The sequence below is a fragment of the Hyperolius riggenbachi genome, chromosome 6 (genome assembly GCF_040937935.1).
Source record: "Hyperolius riggenbachi isolate aHypRig1 chromosome 6, aHypRig1.pri, whole genome shotgun sequence".
NCBI lineage: Eukaryota > Metazoa > Chordata > Amphibia > Anura > Hyperoliidae > Hyperolius > Hyperolius riggenbachi.
In genome coordinates, this window is record NC_090651.1 from 334,126,056 (window position 1) to 334,140,717 (window position 14,662).

The 14,662-nt window shown below is 46.4% G+C and overlaps 1 protein-coding gene across 1 annotated transcript in view; it reads left to right on the plus strand.

The window, feature by feature from the left end:
- MEGF8 (multiple EGF like domains 8) overlaps window positions 1–14,662 on the plus strand; it is a 101,895-nt gene that overhangs the window by 59,448 nt on the left and 27,785 nt on the right. The window contains exons 30-34 of the mRNA XM_068241508.1: window positions 2,057–2,228; window positions 7,239–7,402; window positions 8,102–8,246; window positions 9,226–9,457; window positions 14,151–14,280. Coding sequence (XP_068097609.1) covers window positions 2,057–2,228; window positions 7,239–7,402; window positions 8,102–8,246; window positions 9,226–9,457; window positions 14,151–14,280 — 843 coding nt within the window. The remainder of the gene's footprint in view (window positions 1–2,056; window positions 2,229–7,238; window positions 7,403–8,101; window positions 8,247–9,225; window positions 9,458–14,150; window positions 14,281–14,662) is intronic.

Below are 14,662 nucleotides of genomic sequence, written 5' to 3' on the forward strand. Positions count from 1 at the left end.
ACCCTGGTCTCCCCTGTCAAAGGCAGAGCCCTTAACAAGTACACTATGACAAAACTGAGGTTCTTGTTATCGAGGGCCAGGGCTCAACAGCAAAGCAGCTCCAGTCTCAACCAACACCGCTAAGGATAGGGAGCTCAGACCTGAACAACTCAGACTGTGTGCGCAGCCTGGGAGTACTGATTGATGGGAAATTAAGCTTCAGGAATCAAATCTCAGCTGTTGTGAAACATTCCTTCTTTCACCTAAGGAATATTGCAAGGATTAAACACCTAATTCCTTCAGAGGATCTTCCAACCCTAGTTCATGCCTTCGTCACATCAAGGTTAGACTACTGCAACGTCCTCTACACAGGCCTGCATAAGAAAGACTTACGCCGCCTGCAATTAGTACAGAATACCGCCGCAAGGCTGTTAACGAGCCAACCCCGCCATTGCCACATAACACCAACCCTGAGCTCACTCCACTGGCTACCGATAAAATGGAGAATTCTGTTTAAGATTGGCTTACTGACATTCAAATCCTTGCACAATCTGGGCCCTGGATACCTGAAGGACTTGTTGCAACTACATCACACCCCCCACAATCTTAGATCAAAAGGACGTAACACCTTGGTCACCCCCAGAGTCCACCTCAAAACCTTTGGAGACAGAGCCTTTTGTCATGCTGCCCCTACACTTTGGAACTCCCTGCCACACCCAATCAGGACAGCCCCATCCCTGGAAGCATTTAAGTCTAAACTGAAAACCTACCTTTTCAGTCTGGCATTCATGAACATCTGACTATCTCCTCTGTAACACAACCCAGCCTGAAACCCTGTATTAATCTGAGACACAGCTATGCGCTTTGAGTCCTATGGGAGAAAAGCGCTTTACAAATGTTATTGTTATTGTATTGTACTATCCAGCCATAATGTAGAAGTGGTTATCCTGAATAATTTACTTCATCCTATGTAATAATTACCCTGTGTCTCTGCTTCCCCTGTCCATGTGTCTATGTGTTTGCGCTACTGTGCATGTGCTGCATGGACATCCGTTTAGACAGGGGCAGGACGGGGCCAGGCGGGCATGTGTGCGGGCAGACAGGTGCACGGCAGGGGGGTGCGCGCGCTTGCGCATTGACATGTGGCAGCAGTGTGACAGACCTAGAGCCTGTTTTTAAACGGGCTTAGGTCAACTAGTTCTGCTATATTTTAATAATAATAATTAATAATAAAGTTTTTTTTTTTCACCTTTGAGGTTCATTTTTAACCCCTATCTAACTAATTAACCTCAGGTGGTACCTATACTTAGCCTTAAAGGAAAGCAAGCATGTACTTGGAAGCTGTGTGAATGCCCACCGCTACCCCTGTTCTCCTCTGTCCTCCTTTCCTACCTAAACGCACCCCGGCAGCCTCTTCTGGGTCAGCCGGGTCAGGCATCGGTGCGCAGGAGCTGGCCCAGCTGCATGCATCGTACAACACGCCTGGCAAGGAGCGCATGACATCACAACTATGTCATGCGCAGAGCACAAGTCACCTGCGTAGTAGAGCGGACCCAATCTGCTATTTCCACCTGAGCCCGATCAGAAAGCCGCTACTGCGCCCAGGAACCCGGTAGGTAAATATTTATCTTGCCGGTGTTCAGGGGCTTCCAGCGCTTCCCCCTCCTGAGGTAAGTATCCCACGGGGGGACAATGGGGTTTGATACAGATTTTCTTTATAATAAACCTGTAGTGCACAAGCAAAAGTCGGATACGTACCTGTGGAGAGGGAAGGCCCTGGATCCTGTTGAACCTCTCTTTGTCCCCTCGTTCCAGCGATGTCCCCCCGGTGAATTTACACTGCCTCTGTGAGCGCTTGACAGGCTTCAGAAGCACTCATGTGCCCGAGTGCTCCCGAAGACTGGCAGTTCCAAACTTTCTTGCTGCAACTCTGGCAGGAAATGCTGGCAATATGGGGACAAGTGAAGGTACATTACTATCTTCATTTTTATTATAACCACATTGTAAGAATAATTCCATTTTTGGGTAGCCCTGTTTTGTTTTACAGCCTACAGTAATGATTTGTTTTCCCTCCCAGAATCCTCTCCTGCCATCTGTGGCAGGTCATACACTCACCACTCGTCGTGGATCATCCTTGATGCTGATTGGTGGATACTCTCCAGAGAACGGGTTCAACAACCGTGTGCTGGAGTACAACATTGAGTTAGAGGTCTGGAAGGGTGGACATCATACAGGCACGCCCCCTACTGGTAAGTATTATTAGTAAAGTGGGCATGGGAAACACAAAATCAGTACAACTGTCTTTAAAGGACAACTGTAATGAGAGGGATATGGAGGCTGCCATATTTATTTCCTTTTAACAAATGCCAGTTGCCTGGCAGCCCTGCTGCTCTGTTTGGCTGCAGTAGTGTCTGAATAACACCAGAAACAAGCAGGCAGCTAATCTTGTCAGATCTCATAATAATGTCAGAAACACCTGATCTGCTGCATGCTTGTTCAGGGTCTATGGCTAAAAGTATTAAAGGCAGAGGATCTGCAGGACTGCCAGGCAACTGGTATTGCTTAAAAGGAAATACATTTGGCAGCCCCCATATATCTCTCACTACAGTTGTCCTTTAACCCCCTTGTGGTTCCAATTATGTCGGCAAGGGGGCGGCGCAGCACTTTTTTTTAAATTCATGTAGCTAGCCTAGCACTAGCTACATGATAGCCGCTGACAAGCGGCATCCCCCTACCTACTTTGATTGCCGCCGGCGATCTTTGCAAGCAGGAAATCCCGTTCAGAACGGGATTTCCTGCTCGGCTTCCCCCGTCGTCATGGACGTCGGGACGTCAGAGGGAATCCCGATCCACCCCTCAGCGCTGCCTGGCACTGATTGGCCAGGCTGCGCAAGGGGTCTGGAGGGGGGGTGGGGAGGCGCGACGGGTAGCGGCAAATCGGTGGCGAGCAGCGGCGATCGAGATATGCACGCAGCTAGCAAATTGCTAGCTGCGTGCAATAAAAAGAAAATTGTGAAAATCGGCCCAGCGGGTCCTGAGAAATCCTCCTGCGCAGGTTACCCCGAGCTCAGCTCGGGATAACCGGCAAGGAGGTTAAAGTGGACCTGAACTCTTGCACAGGACAGAAGGAAAACAGAGAGAAATGCACCCTTTATGTACTTAGATTGTTTAACTTGTTTAATTCCCTGTCAATTGTGTCTACTCACAACTGTAATTTGATCTCTTAGCTGTGTCAGCTCAGGAATCTCATCTGCCACAGCAGAGCAGCTAATTTGTAAACACAAGGTTAACCCTTTGTGTGCTTCCATGAAAAAAGGAAGTAGACGCCCTGAAGATTTATTGCCAGATTTATATCAGCTGTAACCTTCTTTAACCTCCCTGGCGTTCTATTGAGATCGCCAGGGCGGCTGCGGGAGGGTTTTTTTTAAATTAAAAAAAAACTGTTTCATGCAGCCAACTGAAAGTTGGCTGCATGAAAGCCCACTAGAGGGCACTCCTGAAGCCTCCGGCGATCAGAATTAACAAGGAAGTCTGCAATGAGCAGCCTTCCTTGTTTTGCTTGCCTCATCGCCATGGCGACGAGCGGAGTGACGTCATGGACGTCAGCCGGCGTCCTGACGTCAGCCGCCTCCAATCCAGCCCTTAGCGCTGCCCGGAACTGATTGGTCCGGCTGCGCAGGTCTCGGGCGGCTGGGGGGACCCTCTTTTGCTGCTGCGGCGGCGATCAGGTAGCACGCGCGGCTGGCAAAGTGCCGGCTGCGCGTGCTGCTTTTTATTTGGTAAAAATCGGCCCAGCAGGGCCTGAGCGGCACCCTCCGGCGGTAATGGACGAGCTGAGCTCGTCCATACTGCTCAGGAGGTTAAAGGTTAGTAAGCTGATGCATACTCTTTAGAGCAGAGGAAGTTCTGAGTTCAGGTGTGCTTTAAATTCGGTAGGTCCTCTGCTTTCAAAACATGTGATTTGCTGGTGTTTAGTAATGCTTTTAATGATTTATATGCCTTGATTGCTTCAGTGTCCCTTTAAAGTGTACCAGAGACGAAGCACCCTCATGTATTTTACCATATATATCAGTGGGAACATTAGAGAAAACGCCTACTCTGCTCTGTTTCATTCTTCACTGTTCAGCCTGCTTCTTCTCATCCCTGATACAATCCCACACTGAGCATTCAGTCTGGCTTTGCTCAGGAATCATTATAGCAGAGCCAGCAGGGGGCAGGCTTGGGCTTGAAAAGACATCAGAGAAGACAGACTCGGCTATAATGGTTCATGAACAAAGCCAGCCTGAATGCTCAGATAACAAGCAGGCTCCGCAGTGAAGAGTGAAACAGAGAGCAGAGTAAGTGTTTTCTCTACTGTTCCCACTCATACAGTACAGACCAAAAGTTTGGCCACACCTTCTCATTCAAAGAGTTTTTTCTTTATTTTCATGACTATGAACGTTGTAGATTCACACTGAAGGCATCCAAACTATGAATTAACACATGTGGACATATTGTACATAACCAAAAAGTGTGAAACAACTGAAAATAAGTCCTATTCTAGGTTCTACAAAGTAGCTGCCTTTTGCTTTGATTACTGCTTTGCGCATTCTCTTGATGTGCTTCAAGAGGTAGCCACCTGAAATGGTTTTCACTTCATAGGTGTTCCCTGTCAGGTTTAATAAGTGGGATTTCTTGCCTTATAGATGGGGTTGGAGAAGTCAGGTGGATACACAGCTAATATTCCTACTGGATAGACTGTAAGGGCGGATTTCCATTTGCGAAGTGATGCGAGTGTGGCTACGCAGCAGCATCGCATCACTTCCGCCGCCGGCCGCATCACTTCCAAATCTCCGATGCGGAAGTGTATTGAGATGGGACACGGCTGCGGGCGGATGCGGCTGTGCGAGAATCTGCAGCATGCTGCAGATTATCGGATCGCTCCGCACACCATGCACGTAGTGGAAACTGTTCCACTGGTGTGCGTGTGTTGCAGCACACCTGCGGTGCGATGCAGCTATGTAGCCACATCGCACCGCTCCTAGTGGAAACGAGCCCTTAGAATTTGTATTATGGCAAGAAAAAAGCAGATAAGTAAAGAAAATCTAGTGGCCAATATTACTTTAAGAAATTAAGGTCAGTCAGTCCGAAAAATTGGGAAAACGTTGAAAGTGTCCCCAAGTGCAGTCTCAAAAACCATCAAACGCTACAAAGAAACTGGCTCACATGCGGACCGCCCCAGGAAAGGAAGACCAAGAGACACCTCTGCTGCGGAGAATAAGTTCATCCAAGTCACCAGCCTCAGAAATCACAGGGTAACAGCAGCTCACATTAAGCCGCATCTACACGAGTAGATGCGGCCGCGATGCTCCTTATCAATCGAGCCGCTGATGCGGCTCGATTGATAAGATCCGACAGGACGGATCTCCGCACCGCCGATTCCCTGCTCGCTCCCCGCGAGGGGACAATGGCAGGGAATCGTGCGGGAGATAAGCGGCGCCGGCGGGGACGAGCGGGGAATCGAATGCAGCGCATGCGCGGCGAGCGGGGACGCGGCGAGCACGCGGAAGAGGCGATCCGGCAGCTAATCGAGCCGCCGGATCGCTGCAATATGGCATGGTGTAGATGGGGCTTAAGAGACCAGGTCAATGCCACACAGAGTTCTAGCAGCAGACACCTCTCTAGAACAACTGTTAAGAGGAGACTGTGTGAATCAGGTCTTCATGGTAGAATATCTGCTAGGAAAACACTGCTAAGGACAGGCAACAAGCAGAATAGACTTGTTTGGGCTAAAGAACACAAGTAATGGACATTAGACCAGTGGAAATCTGTGCTTTGGTCTGATGAGTCCACATTTGAGATTTTTGGTTCCAACCACCGTGTCTTTGTGCGACGCAGAAAAGGTAAACGGATGGTTTCTACATGCCCGGTTCCCACCTTGAAGCATGGAGGAGGTGTGATGGTTTGGGGGTGCTTTGCTGGTGACTCTGTTGGGGATTTATTCAAAAATGAAAGCATACTGAATCAGCATGGCTACCCCAGCATCTTGCAGCGGCATGCTATTCCATCCAGTTTGCGTTTAGTTGGGCCATCATTTATTTTTCAACAGAACAATCACCCCAAACACACCTCCAGGCTGTATAAGGGCCATTTGACCAGGAAGGAGAGTGACCAGGGTGCTGCGCCAGATGACCTGGCCTCCCCTGTCCCCAGACCTGAACCCAATCGAGATGGTTTGGGGTGAGATGGACCGCAGAGTGAAGGCAAAAGGGCCAACAAGTGCTAAGCATCTCTGGGAACTCCTTCAAGACTGTTGGAAGACCATTTCAGGTGACTACCTCTTGAAGCTCATCAAGAGAATGCCAAGAGTGTGCAAAGCAGTAATCCAAGCAAAAGGTGGCTACTTTGAAGAACCTAGCATATGACATATTTTCAGTTGTATCACACTTTTTGTTTATTTACTATACTTCCACATGTGTTAATTTATAGTTTGGATGCCTTCAGTGTGAATCTACAATGTTCATGGTCATGAAAATAAAGAAAACTCTTTGAATGAGAAGGTGTGTCCAAACTTTTGGTCTGTACTGTATATATGGTAAAATACATGAGGGTGCTTCGTCTCTGGTTCTCTTTAAAGAGGAACTGTAACGACAAAACGGCCCCTGGGGGGTACTCACCTCGGGTGGGGGAAGTCTCAGGATGCTAATGAGGCTTCCCACGCCGTCCTGCGTCCCTCGCGGGTCTCGCTGTAGCCCTCTGTACAGCGGTGACGCAATATTTACCTTCCTGGCTCCTGCGCAGGCGCTCTGACGGCTGTCGGCTCCGAAGTAGGCGGAAATACCCGATCGCCGTCGGGTCCGCTCTACTGCGCAGGCGCAAGTTTCCGGCGCCTGCGCAGTAGAGCGGACCCGACGGAGATCGGGTATTTCCGTCTATTTCCGTGCCGAAAGTCGCCACAGCGCCCCCGCTGGAGCCAGCAAAGGTAAATATTGAACTGACAGTCGGCACAGTCGCCGGCTGTTCGGAGGGCTGCGGCGAGACCCCCGTGGGACAGAGGACGGCGTGGGAAGCCTCATTAGGATCCGGAGGCTTCCCCCACCCGAGGTGAGTACCCCCCAGGGGATCTTTTTCATGTTACAGAGTCTCTTTAAACAAAAGACAATATTTTTGTGCTTAAAAAAAAAAAAAAAAGGTATGTGTTTTATATGTACACGATAGTCTGAGCCTATCATTCAGTGCACACTTTCAATTAACATGGTGTTTCTGAATATTTTACACAGGTCTGTACGGTCATTCCACTGTGTATCATGAAGCTACTGACGCTTTCTATGTGTTTGGTGGGCACCGATTCCACGTGGAGGCCGTGACACCATCTCCTGAGCTGTACAGCCTATATTATCCTAACCTGACATGGAGCTTGCTCGCCCCCTCTCAGGGAAGAAAGGTATTGCAAATAGTCTTAGAGGGAACTAGAACACATGTACATGAAACAAGATGAAATAAACCTCCCCATAAGGGAGGTTAGTAATAGAGTGTGCCATGGGGGAGGGAGGGTTGGGGTGATAGGTATTACTTACCTATGGGGGCAGCTCCTCTAGCCCCCTGTCTGTATAAGGATTGCTACTTCCTCAGGGAGCAACTGCAGTTGGAAGGTCCCACAGTGGTGTCATATGCCGCCGACCTCTGCAATACACTCCGTGAGATATAGTCCGTCGATGTGAGTCCGTCTCCCTGCCAGGAGACGGACTACGACTCCCGGCATGCATCGAGAGTACGCACCACCGCCAGAAGCGTGAAGCTCCCAGGGGAAGATGGCAAACCTAAATATGGATAACGAACAACTTCCAAATATTGTACAGAAGGTACTGACGTAATATATAGGGTCCTAAGGACAGCCCTGTGGATGAGAAGCAGCCCCCCCCCCCCCATAAATAAGCGATGCCAATCCCTGCACAACACCCTACCCCAACAGCACGATCTATCTCGTGTTCATTTTGTCATGTACGGATGCTTGGGTCCCTTCTATGGTTGCTTTTTAATAATTTTTTTTTATAGGTTTTTTTTTTTTTCTTTTTGTAGAAAAAGTTATTTTCTTATTTCAGCACTTTATTTGTTGGTCTTCTTTTTTAAATTCCCTCTCTAGCCTCTGTCGCACTTTTTCCATGTGGCTGCCATACTGAAGGACACTGTGGTTGTGGTTGGAGGACGCACAGAACAACAGGAGTACAGCAACGAGATTCTCTTCTACCAGGTCCACTGCAATGCCTGGATAAGACCCAACAAGACCGGTGAGAAACATGAGCCAAGACTATATGATCGTCTGTTTATGTCTTTTATAAAAAACAACAAAAAAACCTGTTGGATTAAGATAATAAGCATGGGGCTAAGAGACTACTTAAGAAAAGGATTATATTGATGAATAAAAAAATCCCAGTTCCTGTCCTCATTCAGTTGGCGCATTGTTGACTTTACCAATATTTTACTATCGTTACACCTAATGATAGGTGGGGAGGAGAATTCCGCATGGCTAAACAGCCTTGGCTAAGCATCATTGGGCAGTGCTACATACCAATATATAGCTATGAAGTGTTTCCGATGCTGAAAAAACTACCATAAAAGTGGGTATCTTGAATCATTTACTGCATTCTACTACAGTGCCTCTTTAAAGCTGCAGGGACAACCATACTATACCAAGAAAAAACACATAAATAAGTAGATAAATACTTGTTCCACTTGCTTAACATACATATTGTCGATGTTTTGATTTAAGCAAATTTTAGTTAATAAAGAGAAAACTGCTTTAGGCATTTTCCATTTTTGCTGCCTCTGACTGAAGCAAATCCTGATGCCATTTCCTCTTACTCTTTTTTTATTTCCTAGAAAGTGCACTGTCATATCTAGCTTGCTTCGCAAGCACAGCATAGATTGTATTTCAGCAGCTTCTCTCTCCTCAATCTTGTGTCACACTGAACTGCCCTTGGCCAATCAGTGAGGAACGGGAATGTAGGAGGGGAGATTACAATTTTCCCTCTCCCCGGCAATTTACCAAATAGAACCAGGCTGTCTGAGATAAGATTTATTGCAACAGAAACATTTATGATTATATTGGAATGCTTGCAATTCAGGGTCAGGTTGTAGACTACATAATAAACACAGAGCAGTGGGTAGATGGAATTTGATTTTATGACTGACAATCCTGTTTTAGGTATTAGATCTAACATATTAGTATTTCTGATTCCTGATGTGTTGCTTTATTTTCTTTCGCAGAAGTGGTTATGGGAATTCCCTTGAACGAGTCGATAGGCCACGCCATCGCGGTGGTGGGAAGTCGGATTTACCTCTCAGGCGGGTTCAATGGCGTGGCTCTAGGCCGCATGGTGACTCTCTCTGTCCCGTCAGACCCCTGCTTGTTGTTCAGCAGCCTGTCCTCCTGTAATCAAAGTGCAGCAAGCTGCATCTGGTGCCAAAACAGCTGCATCTCTTCCGACTTTGCCGAGAGGTAACTATACAGAAGAGTTTAGTGTTTCCATATTACGTGCAATGACGGGGAGAACCGCTCCAGAGAGAATTAGAGGTGCATGAATATTAGCGCTCTATACGTCTCATTTACTGGGGTAGCTCCAGAGATCTACAAGCATTTCCAGTGAGGATAGTGAGCCTGCTAATTTACCACCATTTCGGTAGCCCGCCTAGGTTTCTGTGGGGTTGATGGAGTCACTGTCGTAATATTGCTATACATAGGCAGCACACTCCAATATTACTCGCTAACACCAGACGTGTACTGCGCGTTGTGCAATTATCACAACCTGCGGTATAGAATTATGGTAATGTGCATTACGATGTTTGTGTAATTCATATCACTGTAGTAATGCTGTTAATTGTGTACTGTGGGTCGCACTTCTTGCGTATTGCCCGATACACTGCTGGCGGTAATAACAGTAACATTGCACCACCAGTAGCTGCAGCTGGGTGCAATGCATAAATCAGGAAAAACTTATAATTCCTTCATGGAATTCTTATTTATTTTTTAACAATAAATGGCATCAGCCAACCACTAACCATGAAGCGCAAATAGGAAAGGGAAAGCTTGTCTCATATAAATGGCACTACTCGATTGTTTAGTCAAAAAGATTTAACAATACTTCATTACAAAGATGGTCAGGTATACTATTAACATTAAAACATAATTAGGATGGCCATAAAAGACTGCCACTGCTACATAGTAGCTGCCGTAGTGTGTGTGTGTGTGTGTGTGTGTGTGTGTATATATATATATATATATATATATATATATATATATATATATATATATATATATATATATATATATATATATATATATATATATATTTATTCAAATAAATCAAGAGTTCAATCTTAGATCCTCCGCAGTCAAACCCAAGTTCTGTGCAGTTAATGCTAAACTCAATATGATGCAGAGTGCATAGAAACCAAACAATCAGCAGTGCAAAAAAATATTGAAAAAACAAAACCACAAATTAACAAAAATTAACAAAAATATGTGAAATAGGTGACCAGGGGGAAAGAGCAGCATGCACAAAGGTGCAAGTGTGTTTACATGACCCAGGAAGTGAGTGTTTGTTCAGGAAGGCAGGTGTATTAGATCAGGATGACGAGCAGTGGCAGCCAGGAATTCTCTGCACAGTCCCCACGAATTCTGTGGCACGTACACCACTGCTTTAACAAGGGAGAAGAGCTCACATTATCCATGCTGATCGATGTGGTTTAAATATGGTGTATGGAGGTCGGAGGTTCACTTCCAGGTGGTGTACAGGAAGTGCATGCAGCTCATGGCCAGGAGGTGCTCATGGAGAACGCACCAGATCGGTGCGTACTGCCAGTGAGTGTGGCCACCTACGGCACCAATTGCTGCATTCTATAAAGCGGAGCCGCAGCTGGGAGCAATGCATAATTTAGGAAAAACACAGACGCAGCAACAGCAGACTTTTTCAAAACTATGTAGTGGATTGCCATCTTGTGGTCAAAGTTATTATCGCAGCTCTCCATTATCTCCAGTATTGAATAAAGTTCGTCTCTGTGAATGAAATCCATTATAGCCAGTGTTTTTAAGGTACAGTTTCTGGAAAATCTTGTGGTCCATAAATTAAAGAGTTCCGCAACAAAGTCTACTTGGTTTAGGTGCATATAGAGTCCTTGAACAAATTCTAAAGTAGAGTCCCGCTGTCCATAATGTTATTATGGACATTATTCCACTGTACAACATTTTCAGGAGAAATGCAGAGGAAGAATGTACAGTGGCTTGCAAAAGTATTCGGCCCCCTTGAAGTTTTCCACATTTTGTCACATTACTGCCACAAACATGAATCAATTTTATTGGAATTCCAGGTGAAAGACCAACACAAAGTGGTGTACACATGAGAAGTGGAACAATAATCATACATTATTACAAACATTTTTTACAAATCAATAACTGCAAAGTGGGGTGTGCATAATTATTCAGCCCCCTTTGGTCTGAGTGCAGTCAGTTGCCCATAGACATTGCCTGATGAGTGCTAATGACTAAATAGAGTGCACCTGTGTGTAATCTAATGTCAGTACAAATACAGCTGCTCTGTGACAGCCTCAGAGGTTGTCTAAGAGAATATTGGGAGCAACAACACCATGAAGTCCAGAGAACACACCAGACAGGTCAGGGATAAGGTTATTGAGAGATTTAAAGCAGGCTTAGGCTACAAAAAGATTCCAAAGCCTTAAACATCCCACGGAGCACTGTTCAAGCGATCATTCAGAAATGGAAGGCACAACTGTAAGCCTACCAAGACAAGGCCGTCCACCTAAACTCACAGGCCAAACAAGGAGAGCGCTGATCAGAAATGCAGTCAAGAGGCCCATGGTGACTCTGGACGAGCTGCAGAGATCTACAGCTCAGGTGGGGGATACATTTTTACACATTACTGGCTCAATGCGTAAAAATTTACGCATTGAACCAGTAACGTGCAAAAATGTATGTGTTAATGTTCCTGCACTAGCGGGAATGCATAAAAATGTACGCAATGTGGCCCGCCGACCTCCGTGGTCGGCAAGCTGCCAGCGGGGGACTGGAGCAGCAGTGAGTGACTACGAGGGCACAGGATGGCTGCATGGGGCTGGTAGAAGCCCCAGGTAAGTGAAACTCATTTTTTTATTTTGCTTGGACCTTCCCTTTAAAGGGAAGGTTCAGGGAGGGTGGGTAAAAAATAAAAATCAATTTCCACTTACCTGGGGCTTCCTCCAGCCCTCCGCAGGCTCCCGGTGGTCGACCCGACCTGGCCAGGCCGGCTGCCAGGTCGGGCTCTTCTGCGCTCCAAGGCCCGGAACTTCTGCGGCCCACGCCGGCACGCTGACGTCATCGGACGTCCTCCGGGCTCTACTGCGCATGCGCAGTAGTTCTGCGCCTGCGCAGTAGAGCACGGAGGACGTCCGATGACGTCAGCGCGCCGGCGTGGGACGCAGAAGTTCCGGGCCTTGGAGCGCAGAAGAGCCCGGCCTGGCCAGGTCGGGTCGGCCACCGGAGACCACCGGGAGCCTGCGGAGCGGCGGCGAGGGCACCTCCTGCCTGCCACGGGCTGGAGGAAGCCCCAGGTAAGTGGAAATTGATTTTTATTTTTTACCCACCCTCCCTGAACCTTCCCTTTAAGAAATCACAAATTATGCCAGGGTGTGTATACTTATAAACACAAGTGTGTGTGTGTGTGTGTGTGTGTGTGTGTGTGTGTGTGTGTGTGTGTGTGTGTATCCATATCGAAGGGAAGAGTGAAAGAGTGGGGGTGATGAGCCTGACAGGTGTTTTGTGTAATCTGTGCTTCCTCAGGGGCTATAGCCTCTGAGGAAACGTAGATGACATTAAACATCCCCACTGTACACCACCATGTCTGTTTAAACCATGATTAAAGGTATGATATGCAGGAACAGTGCCTCGTCCTTCTTCTCAATATGATATATATCCATTGGGGTCCCCTAGACAGAAAACAGAGGAAGCCAGTAGATGATTTGTCACTTCAGAGTCCACCCTCAGTGCTCAGACTTCTTAAAGTAGAACGCCACGTTGTTCTATATTAGGAGCTGTTTAGACAATATCTGTTCTTAGGGGGTTCTCTTTTTCTGCTTCCAGAAGCATTACATGTATGTGAGTCTTCCATGGTGCAATGTTTGCAAATAAGATAACTTTTTCAGAAAAGGGATGGTTGGAGGGGATTGATGATGATATTGAATTGTGAAAAAAAAAAATCTAAAGTAGGAAGGCTGCACTGCAAAATCCTTGCATATGGCCCCCTTCTACTCTCTTCTCATCTACTTTCACCTACTCATCGGGTTTCACCACTCCCATTACGTGCCCACATTACGCAGTAAAGAGATGTGGAAATAAAACCAGAAGTGAGTGAGATGTTTAGTATGAACTATGAAGGTATGCATTTTCTAATGTAAAAACAAAACAAAAAAAAATTGTACATGCACATCTGGCTATAACTGTGGGCCAGATTTATCAAAGCACGTTTTACGTTTTTTCTTCTAAGACTGTTCTAACCAGCAGAGGAACTGTTTTGCATGATAGTAAGAAACTTCTCAAATGCTACTTAATAGCGGCAGTTTAGCATGGATTTCTAGAGTTGCTCTACAGATAAGAAAGTGCAAATCCATCCCTAAACTGCTGCAGATTAAAAAGTGCTCATTAGCAGTTCTACTGATAGTGCAGGCTAGACATGATTTGTGAAGGGCTCCTCCCCCCCTAACTCAGAACTTGCTGACAGCAGATGTGTTGGTTACCTCAGCAACAGTAATTTTCCTCACACACTGCACTGCCTGAGACACCTTCCTAACTCCTCCTATTCCTAACAGTTTAAGAAGGAATCTGCACTATCTAGTGATTTCTTAGGATGTCTGAGACAATTCTGTATTAATTTCTGAAAACCTACTAATATTTTGTCTGAGACACTCTTGATAAATGTCTCCCTGTGAATTGGAGGGTGAAGTTGATGTAAGGGAGGTAACACACTTGCAGGGCCAGTTTGCCGCGATCGCTCTGCTATATTTAGTTTGCAGCTAGTGTGTTCTCTGCATAAGCAGCAGATTTCTCTTTTGACATTTTCCATCAGCAGGCACAGTGAAGTAGATCTTCAGCCTTTTCTTTGGATTAGGATATAGTGCAATAATGTTTAAACTTTGCCTTTCAGACATGGCTGCCCCCAAGCCTACACTTCCTGCTTCCCGCTGCCGAGATCAGCAGATGAATGCAAAAGACTGAAGACCTGCAGTGAGTGCCTGGCACAGCACCCCCTCTCCATGAGCTCCCAGCTCACCATGGTAAGCACATGGTCTACAGACAGGGTCACTAAGTAACATCCCGCATCGCTCCCTATTGGTGAACAGACTTGCGCTCAGTACCTAATTCAGGTTAAGAGGAAGTGGATATGCCACTCCAGGGGGTCACAGTCTGTATGCCAAGTATCCATGTTGTTATTATTTATTGTATTTATAAAGCACAAACATATTACACAGCACTAGACAATAAATATATACAATGATACAAGGATGACAGATATAACAAGGTTATATAACACAGAACTAAGTTATACAAGGCAAACGGTACAAGATGCATGATCATGCGATTATGGGCTGTTAGGTAGGCCCAGTAATAGAAGTACGAGGCTGTCATAGGAAAGGAGCACACGATCATATAGACTAC